This window comes from Phallusia mammillata, chromosome 5, assembly GCF_965637545.1.
Source record: "Phallusia mammillata chromosome 5, kaPhaMamm4.hap1.1, whole genome shotgun sequence".
Taxonomy (NCBI): domain Eukaryota; kingdom Metazoa; phylum Chordata; class Ascidiacea; order Phlebobranchia; family Ascidiidae; genus Phallusia; species Phallusia mammillata.
The window spans coordinates 12,515,552-12,537,259 of NC_137256.1; the positions used below are offsets into that span (position 1 = coordinate 12,515,552).

Below are 21,708 nucleotides of genomic sequence, written 5' to 3' on the forward strand. Positions count from 1 at the left end.
GACAGGTGATATAAGCTTTATTGTAGCACAATGTGAACACAGCAGTTGGCAAAAATATGTGTAGCACCACAACACTCTAACAAACAAAAACAATTTGCAGCTACCAATTAATAGAACAGTGTTTGCAAGAATAAAGAGGTAAAAAGAAAATACCACAAGGTCAATTCACAAAAGTCAAAATTTGGTAAACTATATGTTTGCTACAACGAAATACAAAACAGCACCGAAGGCAAAAATGTATATAACGCACTGTAAACAAAAATAAAAAAGACACCATAGTTGAGATACCGCAGTTTGCTATGCAGAACTTTCACAGAGTTCGTAGTATAAAAAGTATTTCTGGTAGAACGCTTCACTTGGATGGACCAGATTCTTCATCAGAGACGGACAACAAACTTTCTGTGCTGGGACTGGTGGGGGCTGCAGCGCTTCCCATCAAGTAAATTATATCAAGTCCTTCCGGTTCAGTTTGAGCTGCAAGGATCACATGTTTTGGCATGAAAAGAAACTCGAAACACTATATCAGTGGTTCCCAACCTTTTTGTAGTCACGGACCCCTTTTATAAATTTTATAGGTCCGCGGACCTCAACGTAATTTAGTCTTGTTATGGTTTTCGTTTCCTGCATTATACGTGATTATACTTTCGCTTTTTGGGGCAGAATTTTAATCAACCTTCACGGTCCTTAAATCTCAATAAAGTTCTGTAGTGTAGCAGTCAATGCAACTGCAAAAAGATACATTTTCTGGTGTACAATACTTGAAACAAAGCTCTATAAGTTCTATTGTTCATTTGCGTTGCGGTGTCACAATGGATAACAATCACAAAAATGTAATTTTTCCTGATCCAATAGTTTGATAAACAGTCTGCACTAGTATGGAGGATTGTAAAAACGGTTCGAAAACTTACAAATATTTTACTGTTGGCTAATGGTACTAAAAATGTTTGCCTCTACGGACCCCTAAAACCATCTAACCGACTCATTGGGGCTCCGCGAACCCCAGGTTGACAACCACTGCACCATAGCAACACCCCGGGCAAAAATCGTCAACTAAAGCTGGACTTTTACGTGTAACTTAAAACGATTATTAACAAGGATGTATACATAAACAGGTTCTAATCTAACCTATAATTCTAATTAAAAAAACTCACAAATATACATGTTTGTATAAAAAGGATCGTACGTGAAAAATTTGTTCCTTCATGTACTTCAAGCGAATTATTATAATCTAGATTAGATTTGTAACCAAGTTCAGATTTACAACTTTAGACTACGACAATATGCTTCGATACTATAGCATGCAAATTTGAACATATGTGACAAATATTCCTCACTTACCGTTGGAAGATCTGGCAATGTTTTCCGACAAATCAGCAGTCGAACTGCAACATTTTAAAGGAAAATTTGTTAAAAACTGTCTTATTCTCATTGGAAACAAGAAAAAATATCATTATTAAATTTAAGATGATGACCTTTTCTGTAATTGATATTAAACAAACACTATTCAATATACAAAACTAAAACATTTGGTTCAAAACAATGGAACAACACGGTCCTCTCAACATACCCAGCGCCTTGCATAAACGCAGTCAAAGTATCGTTAGATGTCGCTGGTGATCCCTGTCCCTCGCTGTTCACATCTCGGCCTTCCAGTATTGAAATTACACTTGCATGTCCATAACTATCCGAATGACGTTTCTCGGGACTTCCAGGCTTAGATTTCCGACCTTTAGAAAAATAACTTCGGCCGTTGGGACTCGACGCGTCACCGCCCTCTTTCGGATGGTTCAGCGTTCGACGGTCTAATATTTAAAAAATTTGAGAGAAAAAAGATGATAACTTAAGGACAGAAAATTTATTTACAAAAAATACTTACCCAGTGATGCAGTCTTGTAGGCTAGGCATGGTTTGGGAGGTACTTCTGGCTTTGCCTTAATCTTGCTTCTGTAGATGCATTTTTTAATGTTGAAAGAAATATTTTTATGTATATTCTTACATATTTTTAGGAGTTTTAAGAAGCACACGTTAATACTTTATGTATCTACGATTTAAACCCTAAATGAATATTACCCAGCAGTTGAAAGGGTGTTGAGAGCAGAAGTTAGTTGATTCATGGTTATTCCGTTCGATGCGTTAGGAGAAAACTACAGACGAAACAAACATTTTAGAATACTCGCGTGAAAATATGCACGAACAACAAAATAGTACCTTGTTACCGGAAAACATTGGAGAAACATTCAAAATACTTGAAACATCTGCAACAGCAATGATAACCGGGTTAGAACATTTTGTGTCAATATAACTGATTTAACGTTACTTTCTTGGTACAGAAATACAATGAACAATGCAATTGGTAAGTATCTTTCGTTTTGTAGCTATTTATTTAGGCAACAAAGAATTGTGTGCACAACTAATTATTGTCAAATATAATATAGTTCCCAGTTTCAGGCTTAAACCACATTACGAATCGCAAAAGCTATCAAGCAAAGTTTTACAAAAAACTGACAAAAATGCTGTTTTTCCATAATTGTTAAATGACTTTAAAGCCAAGATAAATCCATCGACCATTGTTATTTAGCCCAGTGGTTCCCAACCTTTTTTTGAAACGACCCAAATAATTCCCAAAATTTTGTTTTGTGGTTTCTCTCGGCCCATGGGCATGTGTTCTTACTATTTTGGTTATATTTTTGTATATGACGTCACAAACAAAATTAACAAATGTCACGCCAAGTTATCTTAAAAATTATTTTGGGGTAAACATTTAAAGCAGTTTGTTACATCATAGACAAAATAATATTACGATTATGCACAAACAATACCCTTCTTTTGTTGAAAACAATACGGCATTACTAGGTAGAGGAGAATCCTTTTCATTGAACATCAAATTACACTACATTTACCAAATTAAATGACACAAATACTTCGCAGAGGTTGGGAAGCGCTATTAGGCCTAAAGGAAGTGTGAAAGCGAAACAAGTTCAAGGGAAAGCTCGTTACCAAAAGTAACGCTACGAAACGAAGTCAAAGAGTTAATCTTCTGATTGTCACAAAAACAGGCGGCCCACCAGAATTTTCAGGCGACCCAACTTTGGGTCGCGACCCATAGGTTGGGAAACACTGATTTAGCCAACATACAGTCCTGTACAAGTCTAGTTCGTTCTCGTGTCTGTAACAACGACTCCATTTTAGAAAGCAAAAAAACGTTTCCCACCTGATGAATCTCCGTTTCCATAGTTACGTGCGTCAAAAGCCCCGCTTAAGGATCGTCTGACCTGTTCAGGAGATTTCGGCAAAACGTTGCTGTTTAGTTTTCTCGTGGGTGACGTGATAGGACTGTAGGCGGTCGACTCTAATAAAACATCAATAGTAATGTTGGTTTGAAAACAACAGTTATAACACTTCGGACTTACCTGTCCATTTTATTTCACCAGTTTGTTTTGATGAAGAAGCAACTTCAGTTTCTTCACAATTGGATGAAATGCGAGATGATGACGGAGATGTCTACGTGCAAACATGGAAGCTTCACAGTGAATTTTATCAAATCAAGTATATAATACTGGTTTGTAGAGTTCCCTATGTTATAGCTATATAATACCGGTATGGCCAGTTTCCTATGTTAAAGCTAGGAAAAAGATAAGTTTCGTTAAAAATCCTTCCATTAAAGAAAGGTTAAACAAAATTGTGAACTGAAAACACTCAATGGAATTTACTAAAATCTTACATAACACGTTTTGTATATGACACAAAATTCAACAAAGCGGGCAGGTCACCTTGATATCACATTTTTATTTGCACATGAAAACATTCTATACACACTACTGTACATACCTTTGGTCGATTGGCCGTGTACTTCAGCTTGGTGCGCTGAAACGAATCATCAGACTTAGATGTTGTCAGTTTGCTGTTTGGAGTGACCGGGGCAGATGATGACGTAGCAAGATTAGTTTGCTTACGTGGACTTTTGCGTGGAGATCGAGCGGAATTGATGCAACTGGTTGCGGCTGCAACTGTGCTGGTTAGATCTGCAAGTCGGGCCTAAAAGACAACTTATTGTTTAAAGTTTTTAAATCAGTACCTTGACTAATAGTCTAATCATTGTTTAACAATTTATGGTGACGATCAGAATAAGAAATTAAAAAATTCACGCAAGGAATACAAGGCGGTGTTGTTGTTGTTAAATAAAATTATCAACAAAGTAACAGTGGATCACTTAAACAAGATTTTTTTTCCGGACCGCTCCCCACACCTTTAGTTGAATTTTCAAAACACGCGCCCACTTTAGGCCAACCGACTTCAACTAAACCATATTGTAAGGAGCAAATATGTTCAAAAAAGGTAAAACCCAAATAACCTGCAATGCTCGAAATTCTTTGTTCACCCGGTTGTCTATCGCCCATTGTCTTCTACGGTCTCCGCTATTTGGTCGACCTGCAAAAGTCGAAACAGTTTCAAATCGAATTCAAATCTGATTCAAGACTTTAACGTTTGTATTTCCAGCAATCCTCTAGTCTAGCGGCTAACTTTGTTAACAGGTCTTTGTTGAATAAAATATTCTCACAAACCCGTACACATACTCGATTCGTTTGACGAGTTGGTAGAAAGGGCGGACGAAGCGGATGAGAGAAAAGATGATCCGGACGACAATAAAGAAGCCGTCGGTATGCTTGGAACTTGTTTTGATGTAGAAGCCACATCATCAAGGGAAGTCTAATACAACAGACAACAAACATTATTTGTGTCAAATCTCTGACAAACGCAAACAAAGGAAATTTTTTTTGAAAAATCAGCACTAAAAAACTATTGGTTTAAGTATGAAGTAAAATGTGCCTTTAGAGGTCACATATCTGCTTACCAATTGATCTTTGGATAGATTCAGAAGACGAACAATTGATTGTTGTGCAGAAATCTGTTGGCGACTTTTGCCCGCTCCTGGGTTGCTGCATGTTAATGTTGATTCATTACAATTGAATACAGTGCAAGATAATGCAAAAGTAAAACGTTTTTGACAACAACTAAGGTTTTTATTTTTTTAAAAGAGTAAAGTTAAATCAAATAGTTTGCAGTGTCCGTTAAAGTTCCGAAGCTTATTGAATAAAAATGAATGCCTGGGCCCAACAGGAAATTGTGGATTTTTTACTTAGTTTGTTAGTTACCTGCAACCAACACTGAACCATTGATGGGGCCACATAAATTGCTGTTCAGAATTAAGCTGGGAATATAGTTACCAAAGGCGTACCGAGATTTTTTCATATGTTTCTTTCCGGACTTAGACAGCGATGAAGTACTTGATCCGCCAGTAGTGTTCAACTTGTCGCCTTTATTGGAACGTGGCGAGTGAAGCAGCTGCTGACCAATGGCAGGCGAGCGTCGGGTCACGTGAGTGCGGATGTACTGCGGGACCATAAATAGTTTTACTCCATATTTCAGCAAGTTATGTTAAATTTCGGAAAATAGGCGCCAAAAACAATTGCACCAAAGTTTAAACTTGAAACGCTAGTGTTGGACAAAAAAAGACGAAATAGACATTCTTCATAGTTGGACGGTCTGTTGTAATTCATAAATTACATAATACTTGCCCCACCTTGGCTCTGCTTGAAACTCGACCAACGCGACGAACAACACTAGATGGCTTCGACGCATTTCCTCTATCACGTGACCAGTATACACTCTCGCAATTCGGGTTATGCATGGAATTCCACGAGGTGCTGCTGCAAACAAACAAACACCGCAAATAAACAACAAATGCCAGTAGCAAAACTAGCATCGTTCATTTTAGAAAGTGTTTTTAAGTCAAGCACATTTCTAGTGATTTATTGTAAAGAAAAACACGAAAAGGGGCTTCGACCACAATCCAGTAGCGGGTTAACACTGAAGCAACAACATATAGTTACAAAAACACAACACCCAAAAACACATGACAAGCTAATTATACGAAAATAGAACTTATAGGAGTTTAACGTACCTTGGGCCAGGGGCATACGAAAGGGCACTAAATATATCAAGAGCCGATTCGTCATGATAACTCGTGTTGTTCGCCATATTCTCCACATCGTTGTCTCCAGACCTTTAACAATACAAACAAGAGTTCCTTATGCTGAGTGGTGTTTAATACACCACATATAATTCGTATTTGTGTATAATATAAGATGTAGGTTGCACAGAATTAGCTACGTGAGTGTGACCGAAAATGCCTTTTTTCTTAGACTATTATTTGGCAGTGTAACTTGTTGTACTAATCAGATAATCGGTTGGGATTTGAGCGTTGGTGTAATGTGATAATGTAATGGGACCCAAGTGTTACAAAAGAATACCAGAGAAGTATTCAGGCAATTAACTGTGGTGTATCCAAAGAATCCCAACCTTATCTTACACACAACACAACATTTAAAAAATTAAATATGCCGTCAAAGCATGATTACTTATAATCAGGGTTGCCATCCACGTGAACCCCAAAATAAGGACAACCGAAAAAACGAATTTTCATACCAGACGAAACAAACGTTTTCGAATATATCTTTGCATTTATACAAGTCACGACATATCATATGGCATTTATTTTGCCAAAAACAATCTTGTACGTAGAAAATACTTTGTTTATCTCACGACAGCTCAGGTATAGGTTTAATTTAACTTGTAGCAGGGATTTTAGGAGTAATTGTTAAAAATAAGACAAAAAAGGACTCAAGTCAAAAACAACGACACAACTTAGAAATAAGGACAATACATACATTTTTCTAAGACATTGTCGCTCAAAAGAAGGACAAATCTTAGAAATAAGGACGGTATGGCAACCCTGCTTATAATCAATCACAACACTGGTGTCACAAAAAAACTACATAAAAATAAGTTACATTCTTACATTGTTTCATCATCGACGTCATTTTCCTGCTCGAAAAGTGACGTAGTATGATTCCTGTCGCGATGCACGTGACCAGACTGACCATCTACTACTTCTTCCTCCTCACCATCACCAACCAACACCGATTCCTCCTCTATCTCCCACTCGCTTAAGTCTTCATCTGTATTCGAAAAACCATGTTAGAACTTTGCTCCACGCTTCCTTAAGTTTAGAGCATCTAAAAACGTTCTTTGTCGATATAACCAGTTTTCTTATCTTAGATAACTTTATGAAGGCAATGAAAAAAACTAACAAAGTAGGGACTAAGAAATCGCACTAGAAGTAGGATATACATTACATAGATCCACATGCAGCATAAAAATCTACTAAAAACTAGTTTAATTTCCAGTTTGCATGATCAAAATATATACAAGTTATAAGCAGCTTTGCTAACGGCGACTTAACTCGTTGAGAACTACCTAAATGTTGTCAACAAAACATTGAAGTAGGGTTCAAAATAATGCATTTTCCAAATAATCTGCGCAAACCTATTGACACAGATGCGATTTCCTCTTCTTCGAGGTCGGTGGTTGTGGTATCGTCTGATTCATGGTCGTTTTCGTCTTCGGTTTGACCACGAAGTGTCGCCCGATCCGCTTCAGAGGGATCCTTAATTTAAAGTCGCAATTAGTTTGCGCTAACCGACTTTTTTGCAAAGATGTTTCTTTCGGCTTCTACGTTTGTCTGCCCACCTCGTGATTAAGATCTTCATTTTCGTTTTGATCCAACGGGGATTCGTCAAGTTGTTGTCCATTAACAGATGAGTTGTTGTAGCTGTTGGCAGTTTCAGTTGGAAAAATCAATTCGTTGTTATCGGCAATATCATGTTCATTAGATCGCTGTGTGGCATTTTCAGCGCTTGACGAATTCACTGCCACCTACAAAACAAAAGAAAACTTTTGGTCAATATAAATTGAACAAAAAAAATTTGCTAACTAAATAAAATACACTACAACGACCACAGCAAGATATATTAAATTTAACATTTTTGTGACCTGTGGGCAAACAGCTGTATCTATCATGTTCAAAATTTAGACCGACTTCAAAAACCTACTTTAAACAGGTATAAATTTTTAAGGACCACATTTACTTGATTAAATAGGAAGAACATATCCACAGTATTCAAAAACAGAAGAGTTTAATATAGTGGTACAATTATTTTTAAGATTTTGAAACAGTTCTGAATTCAATCACGGTGTAAAAACACTCGAGTAAAGTTTTGATTAAAAATTCATGTATTCGTACATTCACATACATTTTTAAACAATCTACCTGGTGACTGCTTGAACCTCTATCGGCTACGTAGCTGTTGTTAGGGTCAGATCTATTCGCTCTGGCAGATTCGATGGCCAATCTATCCTTAAGGTTTCGTATCTGTTCAGTATATTGAGTTTGTTGCTGTTCCAAGTGTTGGATGTGCCACTGCTGGTCGCGACATCTCTGGTGAAATGTTGGAGGACGAACCTAAAAACAAAATCAAGTAGGAATTTAAAATACAAAAAGAAATGTTTTATTTTGATACCTAGTGACGCATAGTTTTGTTGATTAAAATTTATGCAATACAAAACCTTAAAACTTTTGACAGCGTTTCGAGTTTATGGTCTAGATTTCTGGTTGTTAATGGACCAAGAACACCGACCTGAAACTTAAGCACAAGCGTATCAGTAGACGAGTCCAAATAGCCTTCTTGTGTCAGCAAGTCGAGTCGAAAGAACCGGTTGTATCCCCTGTACACAATACATTGGAATTAGAATTTGGACAGAGCGAATCCAGAAACAGCACAGACAACTTACCAGCATTCGCCGACATCAAACTCACTGGCAAATTCGCGCACGATGTTTCTCGACGGATCATTGCTTGCGAGGTGAACCATTTCAATCCGGTACTCGTACTTCGACGTCTCCATCAGTCCCACCGAAAGTTCGAGAAACACAGAGAGATAGTTTCCCCGAACTACTCCGTTTCCATCCTGCACAGAAACAAACGGTTTTAAAAGTTGTAATTAGTAATAGTAACAAGTTTGCAAAACATAACCCAAATTATTAAAACAGTTACACAATAAATGTGTGACAAGTCAGCTTTCGGGCACAATATCCACATGTTCAGGCAATTTCATCGTTACACTGCCTTTTAATGCCGCTATTAATCGCGTTATTGATGGGCACATAGGTTTCCGAGCGCACAAAATAGTAATTACATTGTTTCTATAACTGATAAGATCTCCAACCGAAAGTATTTAAACATGTTTGAGGCCAGTTTTGTTACAATTTAAGTTTACACAAGCTTTGCACACATAAGCCTTTATTGGGAACTTTTATGCAATTTAGTACACAACTTTTGAATCATTCTTACCGGATATATTTTTAGTCTCCAGCTTAGACCTGACACATTGAGGGGCTTAGAATATACTGGATCTGCACTTTGCTGCAGTTGACTAAGAACATAAAAACCTTTTTAAGCTGTTAATAAGTTATAGTACTGTTTTGGAAAGTCCTTGATGGAAAGCCAATTACTTGTTGCATAATTGCATTCTCAGTAAATACAAATACCTGAATCTTGTCAAGGTGAAAGTTGTGGAATCATATGGTGGAACCAATTCACTTGTGAAATCTGGTGGAACTGAAGCAGAAACAAACGATGCCATCGGCTTTTTGTGTATGGCTCGAAACATTTCCAACATGTCATGTGACCTGAAGATGAGTTCACTCTTGGAACAGGCACCCATCTGTTGATATTTAAAATTCAATTAATAACAGAAAAATGAAATGCAAATCTAGTAAAATTAGTTGTCAATATGCATGTTAACACCACATACTTTACACCACTGTGTTATAGCTTAACAACAAGCATTTACTTATGGTGCACAATAGTGATGGTCTATCATACTATACCTCAACATTTTTTGCTTATTTTCAAAATGATGAATATTAGTTTCAAAACCTCAAAAGTCGTTTGGGAAATCAATACCAAAAAATTCTATGACATTTTTTTGGGTGGTATTTTTTCAGTGTTGCAAAACTGACCTGGTGCTCAACTTCTTTTAGGACACTTTCAAGCATTTCTGTTTCCTGTGTTAATTGGTTTTTCTGCCCCATGAGTGTAATGAGTTTGCTTTTTAGCTGTCCATCCAGTCTGAAGTACAGCAAAGCATTAATAATGAAAATAATGGCCCAAATAGATGCAAAAAGTGACATTTATTGCTTTATTGTTCAAACACTTATACACAGCAAATATATCAGTGAAAGGGCCACATAACAGCAGAGCATTAACATGCAAGTATAAAAGAAATACGTAAGTATATTTTCAAAATGTGATATTGTACAGGTTTATGCCTGCTATTAAAGTATAATAGAAGTTCCAGGATTTAATGTTGACAGAGTAACTCTTTGCAAACTTTTGTTTAAAATGTATAAAACTGTAGCACACGACACTTTCCCTAGGTGCAAATCATAAGTTAAATGCAGTTTTTTTTTCATGGTACAAAAAATACCTCGCAATCATCATCTCAACTGCATTCCTGATTTCACGAACTCTTTCATCCTTTGCAGAACGCACACTCTCAACATTTCTTTCAACATCCTAAAAAGAGCAGCAATACAATACATTCATTTTTATAGAGCAGCAACAAAACAATGTTTAGGCAATTAAAATTAACAGAACAATATTAATACACAACATTGCACAATTGAATAAAAAGTATAGTGTACAAACAAGCTTTATGCAACTACTGCTTTTGGATTTCAGTAACCTGTGTTAATAAGTTTTCAAGACATACCTGAACCAATGAAATCAACTCTGTTAAACGCCTTTTTAAACCAACTTCCTCATCAGATATTTGTGACAAATGTTGCTCATAAACCTCAGCTAAAGGTTTGAAAGTATGACCCCCATGCTAAAAAAATGCATGATTAAAACTACTGTGAGTGTTTGTGTTGTAGTTGTGTATGAGCAAAAGCCTTTACTCACTGTTCCTCCCCAAAGAGCACACTGGTGACAAATACACAATTGACAAGTCCAACAGAAGACACTTAATTTTTCCTGATGAATTTCGCATCTGCATGTCAAAAATATATGTTTAACCACCATATTTACAGTTTTCACCAGAGCATTAAGAAATAGGCTGAAAACAAAAACTATACCACACATGATTTCTTACACATCTTTCTTTTCCTCTAAACTTGATGATAATGGTGTTCCTTGTGATGAGCTTCCTGGTTTTAATGGACCACGAAGAGTGTCAAGTTGTTGTGTAAGTTCCTCTGCCCACCGACAGTTCACCAACTCATTCAGTTGCAAAGCAGCACTGTGCACATTTACACAAATTTCTTCATTGTAAATAAATTACAAAAAAAATAGGTAAATGTTTTGCAATAAACTACATCAACCCCTTTTTGGTTTAATTTGTGATTTGATTCACTATAGTAAGTTTTTATTCTTGTTTTTGCATTGGAAAATACAGTTTTGTGCAAGACATTTTATTGAAACTGGGTGTATGGGTGTCAGCTTTTTCTTTGTAGTTTTTTCATCACACAATGTTCAACCACATTAATTGCAATAAGCAGGGCATCATTATTAGTGCTTATAGTTTGGAAAGATGAAGTTTGTTAGACTTTGACAATTTCATGCCAGTAATAACCCTTAAGTTAGCATGGAAAAACACTGAAGGTAATATGTCATATACAATTTGTATCTACTCAACAGGAGTGCAATAAGAATAATCACCGGCAATGTGGGCACTGTTGTCTTTGTTCTGTCAACCAACGCTGGAATATAAAAAAGAACACAAAATCAGCATAAGCTTTTGGTAAAACATTCTATGGCTTACCCTGATGCACAGATAGCAGCAAAGCTTGGAACAGTGTGGGCATAACCTTGCATCTCTGACTTTGCTCATGCAAATGAAGCAGCGAAACACTTCAGCCATTTTCTGTAACAGAACTTATAGTTAATTCTTTCGATAAGGCAGGGTTGTAATGGATTAGTTCAGTAGATTGACAACAAATAAGATGTCAGTGCACACACAGGAATTTTGTGTTTTGAATGATTTATGTTTTGACTGTGCATAATATACGTCTACGCTGCATTTGGGAGATGTCATTTTTAGGAAGTTATTGTTCAAATACACACCTCGACTTGATTATCTTCCATGTTGATTCACTGGCATTCAGAAAACGAAATGAACGAAAGTAAATTATGCCAGCGTCCGCTTTCAGTTGAGCTGCTCATAAACAAACAAAAAATCTCCACGTTCAACCAAAACCAACCTTATCATGACAAAAACTGTTGACAAAAAATATATTCGGCCAGTTTCAGTTAATTCAGGACGCGGTGCAAAATCAAAAAAAGAAAACGTTTCCTTTGCCAGGAAACCGAGACATCGGTGATTACCCGCAACTACAACTCTAATTTTTATTGGATGAATTGCGGGATACAATTATTGCCACTTTGCTGTTTTGTCATCAGCGTTTTTACCTGGACAAAATATTTTTTTACAAAACTAGCAACAAACATATATAGGCCTACGACTATTTATAAAAAAAGTGAATATCAGTTCTCTTTGTCTTTGCTATTAAAGTTCTAAAGTTCTGTTGCACAAATCGTTTTGTTCAACTGATGAAAATCATTGATGCAGCCTTACTATGACATTCATGTATTAATTTAACAGAGAAGCATTTTCATTATTTAAGGCTATGTAAGTTGTTGTCAGTTCGGTTCAACAGCAAACCACTGGATTATTTCGGCGTGAATAGGTTAATTTGGACAGTCACGATTAGGAAACGTCATCGCAGATGTCAGATATTGATTGTAGCACAATCACAACTATACAGACCCTTCTGACCAACGCAAGATGGCCAAAACTTGTCGCCAAGATGTCCAAATTGTTAGCGCAGCCGTAAAACTTAAACGCTTAATTGCTACTTGCTACAACCTAGTGGAATCGTCCTTGTATATGTCGGTTGGTCAGGTCCAGGAAAGCCCTCGATCGTGGATTCGAATCCCCCGCAGACGAGATTTTTCCAGTCTATACGATTTATTACATGGGAAGCTTAATTGGAGGAAAACTAACAAAAATGATTGCGGACAAATAAAACAGTTTGACTGCGCACACGCATTCATGGATTTTCCCCCAACCAAGGCTCAACAGCAACAACCCCAAAGGTTCTGAGCGTAACTTTTTATTGCTGGCTGAACTTGTTTGCAAGCTAGGCTAAGTTACTAAGCTTTGGCTTTGGGTTAAGAATTAGTAGGTTTTGAATCACATTTTTCCAAATACCTTAACCTGGTTTGTTTTTATTTTTTGTTGTGTACATGGTTTAAATTGCCATCGGTGTCGAACAATATTCTCGGGTAGTTGATACTCAAGTGTAGATTACTTGCAGTCTCGACTTTGTAAATGAACAAAGGTAAAGTGATGTATATCCCAGGACACTGGATGGCTGGAACATTTTGTTAAACTGTTGATTCGATACCAGTTGGCCAACAACAGTTTTATTTGCAAATCCTGTTTAATTCTGATGGTTTAAATGTACTTAATCAGTTTGGTTAAAAGTGTTTCAGGAGTTCGACTGATGTCCTAAAATTCAATTAAAATTGGTTCTTGGAAGTTACTCGGGAGTTTGATAAAAGGTTTTCAAACAGCATGACAAAGTTAAAAGCTAAGTCTTGTTTTTTAACTTTCCGTGTCTCCATTTGACGGTTTTAGGGTGCAAGGTTGTTTGCTAAGTGCTGTTGTACGTCAGTTCGCTGTGTACAAGTAAATACTTCTGTTGGTTTGAAATATTTACCTGATGGGAGATGTATAGTTCGGGCATAAGCAAACATATGTTATTTGCGCCAAGTTAGGCTGCTTAGCAAACGGCTAACAGAATGTGCACATTCTGCTGCGATTAAATGTAACACAAGTCAAATTTCTTGCATGTGGTTTAGAACAGTGGTTCGTATTTTTTTATTTCAACGCCTACTTGGATAGGCCTTGCGACGCAATACCAAGTTTAATTCACTACCATGAAAATGTTCTTTGTTTTTTTGTAAAACGAGCCAAATTGGCCGAGTGATTATCGCAACCGCCTTGTGATCACATGGGTTCTAGTCCTATCTCGGTCGCTTGTGTTTCCCTGAGCAAGCAACTTAATCCAACCCGGTGGTTCCCGATGGGTTGAACTAAATTGAAGTCACCAACTGCCTAAAACCGAAAAAATCAAGCAAAAAATGATCAACGTACTTGCAATAAAAACAGGCAGCTCGATGTGAGTATAACGCCTTCAGGCGTTGCCCGCCCACCGAGGATAAAAATGAAACAAACGAACAAACAAACTAACTAACAAGCTTAACTTCGTTAGCTGGCGCAAACAACACCATCACCTTTTTCAAACAATATGTCTCAGAAAATGCTGACGGTAATTTTTATGGTTGGGGGTTTTGGTATGACCATTACAAATTCAATCAACTGACTTTAAGACGTAATTACTGATGTATAAATAAAACTTTCCCCTCTTTAGCTGCTAAAATAATATTTCAACCCTTTGGTACACCTGCCGAATTTAGATATGTGTGTAGCTGATGTAAGATGTTATAGTAGCTCTACCGCAACTAACGACCACGACTCGTTACAAAATTTACTTTTTTTACAGCGCCAAGTAACATTATGTCACATTTTAATGTTACCGACATTGAACTTTAGTTGACCTTAAAGTGAATTGTTGTTTGACGTTCCTACATTTGAAAAAAAAACACTGTTTTAGGGCGACAAACAGATAATGAACATGCTACTGTCGTTTTATTTAAAAAATAGGCATCGAAAACAAATATTATATTAGTTGTTTCAACTTTTTTTTATTTATCCCACTCTGTCTATAAGTTTCGCCCCTAGAATGTTTTAAGCGTTCAAACTTTGTTCTCCAATGCGTAATCGCTTGATAGCCCTTTACATCCCTAAAAAGGCATGTCACATTTCATGTCTATTGAGGCCGTTATGAAAATTCAACACGTTTGTCAAAAACGGAAACAACCTGAGGGTCAATGACCGCCAGAGGTAATCGTACCAGTCCTTGATTACCGATATTTGTTTAGCCTACGTCGCACGGTGACATGATTTGGTTCCACTGCAACGACCGCACGGGGCTAACAGAAAAAACATTTTGAAATTTCTTTGATCGCTTTACAAGTTCTTCCAGAAACTATGACGCGCCGTGACAGTGTTTATTCTGTGTTCGATATATTACATCGTAAAACTGTAACGATCCACACATGCTGGTTGAACACAGTTTTACATGGTGTTTGCGCCAAAAACTCTTCTTTAACGTTTGGTGTCGCAGTCATTTATCAAGAAGTCAATTAGTTGATTAATATGTTACCAATTTCATAAGACTGCTTTAATACGTCAGTGCTTACCCGCAGTTTGAAGTATCCGCACGCACAGGTTGTAGTTGGTAAACGAATTGGAATCATGTTTTTCTGCACAAAGGTTTTTGTATTTTGCCTTTACTTTTATGTGGTGACAGCTTCACCATACGCAGATCCGATATCACTGGCAATTACCAAACTTTTGCAACGGGATCAAGAGTTGGGTCTTTCCAATTTGGACTCCCAAACCATCGTAAACCGCCAACAGAAGTTTTTTGAGGATTTCCAAAAGTACGAATCAACAGTTGATCAAACGCAACGCCACAATTATGAAAAAGATACCATGTCGCTTGGTAACCTCAAAGTGCAAATAAAAAATGGCATCGTGGTGGGAACAACTTTGCAGGAAGCACATGCATTTTACAGCATTCCATTTGGTAAAGAACCAAAAAGGTATGTCAGCCTTTTACTTCATCAGCATTGAAATGTAAGGGACTCTTTTGCAAGACCTTTCTACATATCATTCCTTATTTTGTTTTAGTATCGCAATTTAAGGTTTAATTAGCAAACTTACTTCCGTAAAGGTGGTTTTGTATTAGGAAATGTGTACAAAATGTAATTAGGAAATGTGTACGAAAGCTTTTTTTATTAATGGCGTCAATGATTTTTATAATTTAATTCTTTGCTACCATTCAGTTTGGCACGGCGGGGTTAAAAAAGGGCAGGGTTACCTTCGGTCGCTACGTTCGGGGTTTACTTTAGTTCAAAACGAACGGAGTATGTATGGTTAATAGCCACACCATTAAGTTCCCGGTGTGCGTATTAACAAAAATAAAAAATCTATTAAATTTTTGTTTCACGTTTGTTCATTTGCAGAGACATTTTACTCTCGTGTTTCGATAAAACTTAATTGTAAGAAACGTAAATGATCTCAACGAAATATTAAAAAGAAAAATCAGATTTCAAAATTGAAGATATTTTATGAAAACTTTATCAAGCACTTCTGAATACGACAAAATTTCTTGTTATTTAATCCAGTGGTCGGCAACCGCCGGTCCGCGACGAGTTCGTTACCGGGCCGTATAATTTTTTGGGTTAACTGCTCTAAAACATTTTGCCCATGTATCCCGGAGATGATTAACTAATTTATGTGTTTTCATTGCTAAACTTTTGTAGTTTTTTGAAGACCGGTCCGCGATAAAATTTTAGTTTTAAAACCGGTCCGCAGTAGAAAAAAGGTTGCCGACCCCTGATTTAATCCACGTTGATCGCGATGTGGAGCCACGTTTTCGGCGGGCGAAGCACAATGACTGTGCGGTTATTGTAGTTGTTTGTCAGAAGAAGATTAGTGGCACCTGCAACGGTTCCCTCGTGACTGCCGTAAGAATTTGTGGACATGACGAAACATGTCTTTGCTTTAAATGTGATAAGGTATACAAGTAAACCGCGACGGGACAATGTTTGAACTAGGTTACTAATTATACAACCGTGCGTATCACAACTTGGCTACAGTACAAAGCCCTATTGATTATGGCACACAAAGCCTGGTGTTAAGTGGTCGTGGCATTTTGAAACATATGACTAACGTCTTCCTAAAAATTTACGGTTCACGACGAGGGCAGAAAACGGAAAATTACATCAAATTAAGTCAGACTCAAAAAAAATAAAAGGCCGAGCACTTGACCAAATGGTTTAGGTCGCTGGACTCACTCATTTAAAAAATCTTTACGAAATTATTGGGTTGGTTTGAACATCGATAACAGTGATAAACGATGATACGGGAGGTGACATAGCATTGGAATGGAAAACCTACGCGAAATCACATCTGATAAAATTTATGTTATACAGAAGAAAATATTGTAAACTGCGTGTTTTCCAAGGGTCTTTACAGTTTGTTTTTTATGTTTAAAAACGTTTTTTTTAATATTTAACTCTCCACCCAAATCGTGTTTAGGATTTAGATTAAAAAAACATATATAACTGTAGGTCAGTTGGTTAAGTATTACCAATTTGGTAATTGTCACAGGTTTATGCCCCCGGAGCCGGTTGACGACTTTACAGATGAGTTTAACGCCACAACTCCTGACGGAAAAATGTGTTACCAAGTTCGAAGCGATATGGATCAGTACAGACCTATGGTAACAAAACAAAACAGTAGATGGAACCGAACTGAGATATAATCCTTGTTGGTATTAACCACATACAACTGTATATCATGATAAAAAAAACTCGGAAAAATACACTTCATGCGCAGAGGATCGCATTACTTGCATCTCATAAAGTTTGATTAAGTTGCGCAAAGAAAAGAAAGAAATTTGGCAAAAACTTAAATAAGTAAACTTGCGTGGAGTTCTGCAAATTCTGTAAGATAACTTGCCTGGCGTGTTTAATCCAAAATTAATTTCGGCTTGTTATTGTATAAAATATCTTTGGAAATCTTTCTAGAAGGTGTTGCTTCAGCGCGGTTAGTTTTGCGTTTGAAATGTTTTACCTTGAGCTGCTATTTACGGCTTTGTGATCGTCTTAGTTCATCACTATGCTTACTTTCACCAAGCGATATAAATCAACTCAATCAAGTAGTCTAAAAAAGAAAAAAATGTCTGTTTTTTTTACTTACATAGTTTAATCAAAGATATGCGTCACAGATGTCCGAGGATTGTTTGGTTTTAAATGTCCATGTCCCAACTACCGTTGATTTGAGCAACTCTACGGCACCACCTAACAACACACTTCCTGTTCTTGTTTACTTTTATGGTGGGTTTTTCTACGAGGGCCGTGCAACAACATCAAAGTTGGACGGGCGGTGGTTAAGTGAAGCAGCGAATGCAGTTGTCGTTACGGTTAACTATCGGGTTGGTAAGTAGAACTTCTCATGTAGTGCTGTATTTGGTGTTTTATACTATTTTTCAACAACGTACTACTTGAACAGGCCAGCTTGGGTTTCTAATTTTCGAAGAAAACGGCAAATTGATTGAAGGAAACCAAGGACTTAAAGACCAACAACTTGCTTTAAGATGGGTTCAAGACAATATACAAAAGTTTAGTGGCGACAAAAATAGGGTAAGTGGAGTCTGTTCAATCACAAATGCAATGAAAAAAAGGCATTTTACAGGTGTATTTTATCAACAGGTGACTATATTTGGAAACAGTGCTGGATCCCAGTCTAACCATTTTCACTTGGTTTCGCCTGTAAGCAAAAACTTGTTTAACCGGGCGATATTACAAAGCAGTCCAACTGTGTTTCCCTATCAAAATGCCACGGAAGCACTGGAAATAACAGATAGAGTGACTAAGGCCTTAAACTGCCGTCGTTTAGATCCTGTTGCAAAATGCCTGAGGTAAAAATGTTTTTACAAATAGGCAAACGACGCTTAGTTCTTAATGCTTAGCCTCGCATGCATTAGGTAGATTTTAAACACAAAAAAGTCATAAAACAGACAAGAAAAAAAATATTGTAATCCGTAACTATTTTGTACTGTTTTCTGGAAGTTTACAATCCATGGTTAAAAGTTTCCAATCCTTACGTTTAGTGTCCTTTTGTACAGTTTCTGTCAATTTGTTAAAATCGTAAATTATGTTGATCATGTTGATAGGGATGCCGATGCGTGGAACATCACTGCAACCAGAAACGAGGTAATAATAAGATCGCTGGTAAGTGGTGATTTCTACTCTGGCATCGAGCCTTTCCGGCCTTACATCGACGGTGTAGAATTCACCGACCAACCTCTGAATCTTGTGCAAATGGGAAAATGGCATAATGACAAGGAGGTGATAATTGGAACCAACAACGAGGAGATGTCATACGTGTCAGATGTGTTAAAAGTTGCTAACATCGATTTAAACTTGGACCAATTTAATGTAAGTGAAATAAATAAACTGAACAATAATATGTCAAAATGTAGCGTTTTCCAACGTGTTTCGCAGATATAGAAATATATGCTGACTACGGTGTTTTTATTAGAAATTTGAGTATTCTTATACGTAATCTATAGATTCTACATTTCAGAGAATCAACAAGTTAATTCTCGGCAACGAAACCGGAACGCAAATTGCTAACTTCTACGCAGATAAATATAGCTCAACTCTCAATTATACTGATATTTTGGGACAACAAGTAACGGACATGTTCTTTGTTTGCCCCAACCGAGCACTTGCCAGGTATGAACAGTCAAATAGTCTGGATATAACGAGTTTTTCTTAACAAATTTTATGTCAAAACGGTAACCTTTTTAATTGATTCTGATAACTTTGTGCACTCTTGCTCATTATTGTAAGGTTGGAAATGTTTCTGCAATAAATTACTTTTACAACTTTTTATATCAAGCTAATATTATTTTAAAAAGTGCAAAGTCAGAAAAGCGACCTAAATTTCCGATCTTTATCTGAAACCAAATGTCCATACTTGTTTAGGTTTGCGTCGAGTACATCATGTAACACGAAACATGGTCACATTCCTGTGTATTTGTACAATGATGTTTATGCACTGAACGAAGCAAGTTGCCAGGAAGTTGAGAGTTTTACACCTGTCTGTGGAACCGCTTTTCACTCATCGGAAATCATTTTTGTTTTTAAGTCCGATGAGGGATACGGGTAAATGAACTTTGCAGAAACAGTTTTAAGCTATCATACAGCGTTTTTGTGCTGTAGATATGTCCTAATGATTAATAAACATCAGAGCAATTAAAAAAAAAAATAAAACAGGTTCTGTACACCTATGCAAAAGAATAAAAGTTTGTTTTAGCAAATGGTTTCAAATATATGCGGGACTGCCATTCCTTTGTTATTTAGAAATTATGTGACAGAATTTGATATTTGTCTACCGAAAAACAAAAAAGTTTCTTTTTGAGGAACTATTATCACAAATCAGTTTAATTTTGACGTTTACTAATATACTAATGCCAAACAAATGGAAAATAAAAAGCAAAATCAACCTTTCTAACAGCCCTGGTTCTAACAGCCAACTTGGAACTAGGGCAGAAAAGATAGTACAGTTTATAGAGTTCATCTTTGTTCTTTAGGACAAACTTTTCCGATACAGATGCACTAGTGTCGGACATGTTTAGCACTTACTGGGGTGGGTTTGCCAACACTGGTGTACCTTCATCAGGACTCACCACATCTCTTGGAGAATTTACTGAATGGCCGTCATATGTAAGACATATATTGATTTCTTTTTTGTAGTAGCATGAGCAAAATTGCCACCCATAACTACCATTAAATGCAGGCGGCTAGCAGCAATTGGACGAACATTCGAATCAAAGCAAACCAAACAATTACGGAAACTTCGTACAGACAGGAATTCTGTGACTTGTGGGATGAAGTTGATTACTACGTCAAACGACAGGCTGACTCGACCACCCAACCACAGCAAACTTCAACACAGCAAACTTCAACACAGCAAACTTCAATGGAAACATTTCAACCAACCACGGTTGGTTCGAATAATCCAGAAACAACAAGTGGAACAAAACCTGTGCACTGTTGTGTGCATTTCACCTTCCTTGCTATTTTGAGTATTTGGCTTCGCTTGTTTTGTCATCATTTCTATTAAGTTTACTGAAACTGAAATTTAAAAATTAGCAAATGGACACATTTTGTTACTGAATGTTTTCAACCCAATTTACGTGCCATTAAAGTGCTGGTAATTTTGTTTGATAATTACATTGATTATTACGCTTAGTTATAGTTTTTTTAAGTAGAGAAACGCCGAGCAAAAATTTTTTCATCATGGACCGTTTTTAGGTAACTAATAATCACAACAATATATGTCTAAACGTGGAACCTTGGGCTACACGTAACTATAAGATGTACAATTTGTGCTAGCACATCATATATACGTCGCCCAAAAAAGGTGTACAGGTATGTACCGTCCACTTGCGTGGTTAATCTTGCTTCGATGGTAAAACTTCCGTTCTCATTTGAATTTATGTAAACCGAAGATTGAATTTATACAAACCCAAATTCAAAAACCTCAAGAAAGGCAATTTACTGAAGTAAAATTAATCGCATTAGATTACGTTGCATTATATTCAGTTGCACAAAACTTACTGTGGTAGATCAGCGGTTCTCAAACTGTCATAGAGATACAAAGCGCAATTTTGTTTCTTAATAAAAGTAACAAATCAGGCAGTTCTACAAGTTCACGAAGCTGATAGACATAGGCTAGTTTTATTGCAATCTATTCTTTTTAACAGGGTTTAATTATCTTTGAAGACAACAAACCTAATTGCCTTTCTTCTCATGCTAATAATTTGTTTCGCATGAGCTTAGTGGGCGTCATGCATTAAAAACTGCACCGAAAACAGTCAAAACGTAAACATTTGAGTTCTTCCAGGGAAAGAATTTGAGAACCCTTCGGTAGTTTATTTATTTCATATTTTTGCACGCGAATCGCTTATTCTGACATAAAACGTTTGTTTCTGAAAACACCGGGGTGTGTAGGCTATCAATTGCTATGCAGGTGCAAA

The 21,708-nt window shown here is 36.8% G+C and overlaps 2 protein-coding genes and 1 long non-coding RNA gene across 4 annotated transcripts; 2 read left to right on the forward strand and 1 right to left on the reverse strand.

The window, feature by feature from the left end:
- LOC145229232 (uncharacterized) lies at window positions 1-12,236 on the reverse strand. 2 transcript variants are annotated; one of them, XM_080094533.1, is made up of 31 exons: window positions 12,026-12,236; window positions 11,724-11,825; window positions 11,621-11,661; window positions 11,055-11,201; window positions 10,865-10,952; window positions 10,674-10,790; window positions 10,389-10,477; window positions 9,922-10,030; window positions 9,448-9,623; window positions 9,251-9,332; window positions 8,692-8,867; window positions 8,538-8,625; window positions 8,171-8,362; window positions 7,591-7,776; window positions 7,387-7,507; window positions 6,860-7,019; window positions 5,963-6,064; window positions 5,582-5,705; window positions 5,237-5,391; window positions 4,853-4,937; window positions 4,575-4,707; window positions 4,352-4,428; window positions 3,829-4,035; window positions 3,411-3,501; window positions 3,212-3,349; window positions 2,209-2,255; window positions 2,071-2,144; window positions 1,877-1,944; window positions 1,568-1,802; window positions 1,339-1,382; window positions 1-474 (listed from the first exon to the last, which is right to left on the reverse strand). In XM_080094533.1, exons 1-31 carry the CDS (start codon window positions 12,044-12,046, stop codon window positions 353-355), a joined length of 3,597 nt encoding a protein of 1,198 aa, XP_079950659.1. In that variant the 5' UTR covers window positions 12,047-12,236; the 3' UTR covers window positions 1-352. The 2 variants fall into 2 exon arrangements, with proteins under 2 accessions (XP_079950659.1, XP_079950658.1); XM_080094532.1 differs by having other exon boundaries at window positions 5,582-5,708.
- LOC145229233 (uncharacterized) lies at window positions 8,314-9,882 on the forward strand. The gene is made up of 2 exons (XR_013860394.1): window positions 8,314-8,378; window positions 8,505-9,882. It is a non-coding gene; the product is annotated as an uncharacterized LOC145229233 (long non-coding RNA).
- Window positions 12,237-15,564: 3,328 nt separating the features above from the next.
- LOC145229219 (crystal protein-like) lies at window positions 15,565-21,252 on the forward strand. The gene is made up of 10 exons (XM_080094516.1): window positions 15,565-15,694; window positions 17,268-17,366; window positions 17,874-18,097; window positions 18,171-18,301; window positions 18,371-18,579; window positions 18,835-19,099; window positions 19,248-19,399; window positions 19,652-19,831; window positions 20,260-20,392; window positions 20,466-21,252. Exons 1-10 carry the CDS (start codon window positions 15,585-15,587, stop codon window positions 20,790-20,792), a joined length of 1,830 nt encoding a protein of 609 aa, XP_079950642.1. The 5' UTR covers window positions 15,565-15,584; the 3' UTR covers window positions 20,793-21,252.
- Window positions 21,253-21,708: the final 456 nt, after the last annotated feature.

Coding starts and splice junctions, on each gene's coding strand:
- LOC145229232 (XM_080094532.1), bottom strand. CDS start 12,046: ATGGAAGATAATCAAGTCGAG. Junction 2,145..2,208: donor CAATGTTTTCCGGTAACAAG/GTACTATTTTGT, acceptor TTTCGTCTGTAG/TTTTCTCCTAACGCATCGAA. Junction 1,945..2,070: donor AACACCCTTTCAACTGCTGG/GTAATATTCATT, acceptor ATGCATCTACAG/AAGCAAGATTAAGGCAAAGC.
- LOC145229219 (XM_080094516.1), top strand. CDS start 15,585: ATGTCGCTTGGTAACCTCAAAGTGCAAATAAAAAATGGCATCGTGGTG. Junction 17,367..17,873: donor GTTCGAAGCGATATGGATCA/GTACAGACCTAT, acceptor GTTTAATCAAAG/ATATGCGTCACAGATGTCCG. Junction 20,393..20,465: donor TTACTGAATGGCCGTCATAT/GTAAGACATATA, acceptor CATTAAATGCAG/GCGGCTAGCAGCAATTGGAC.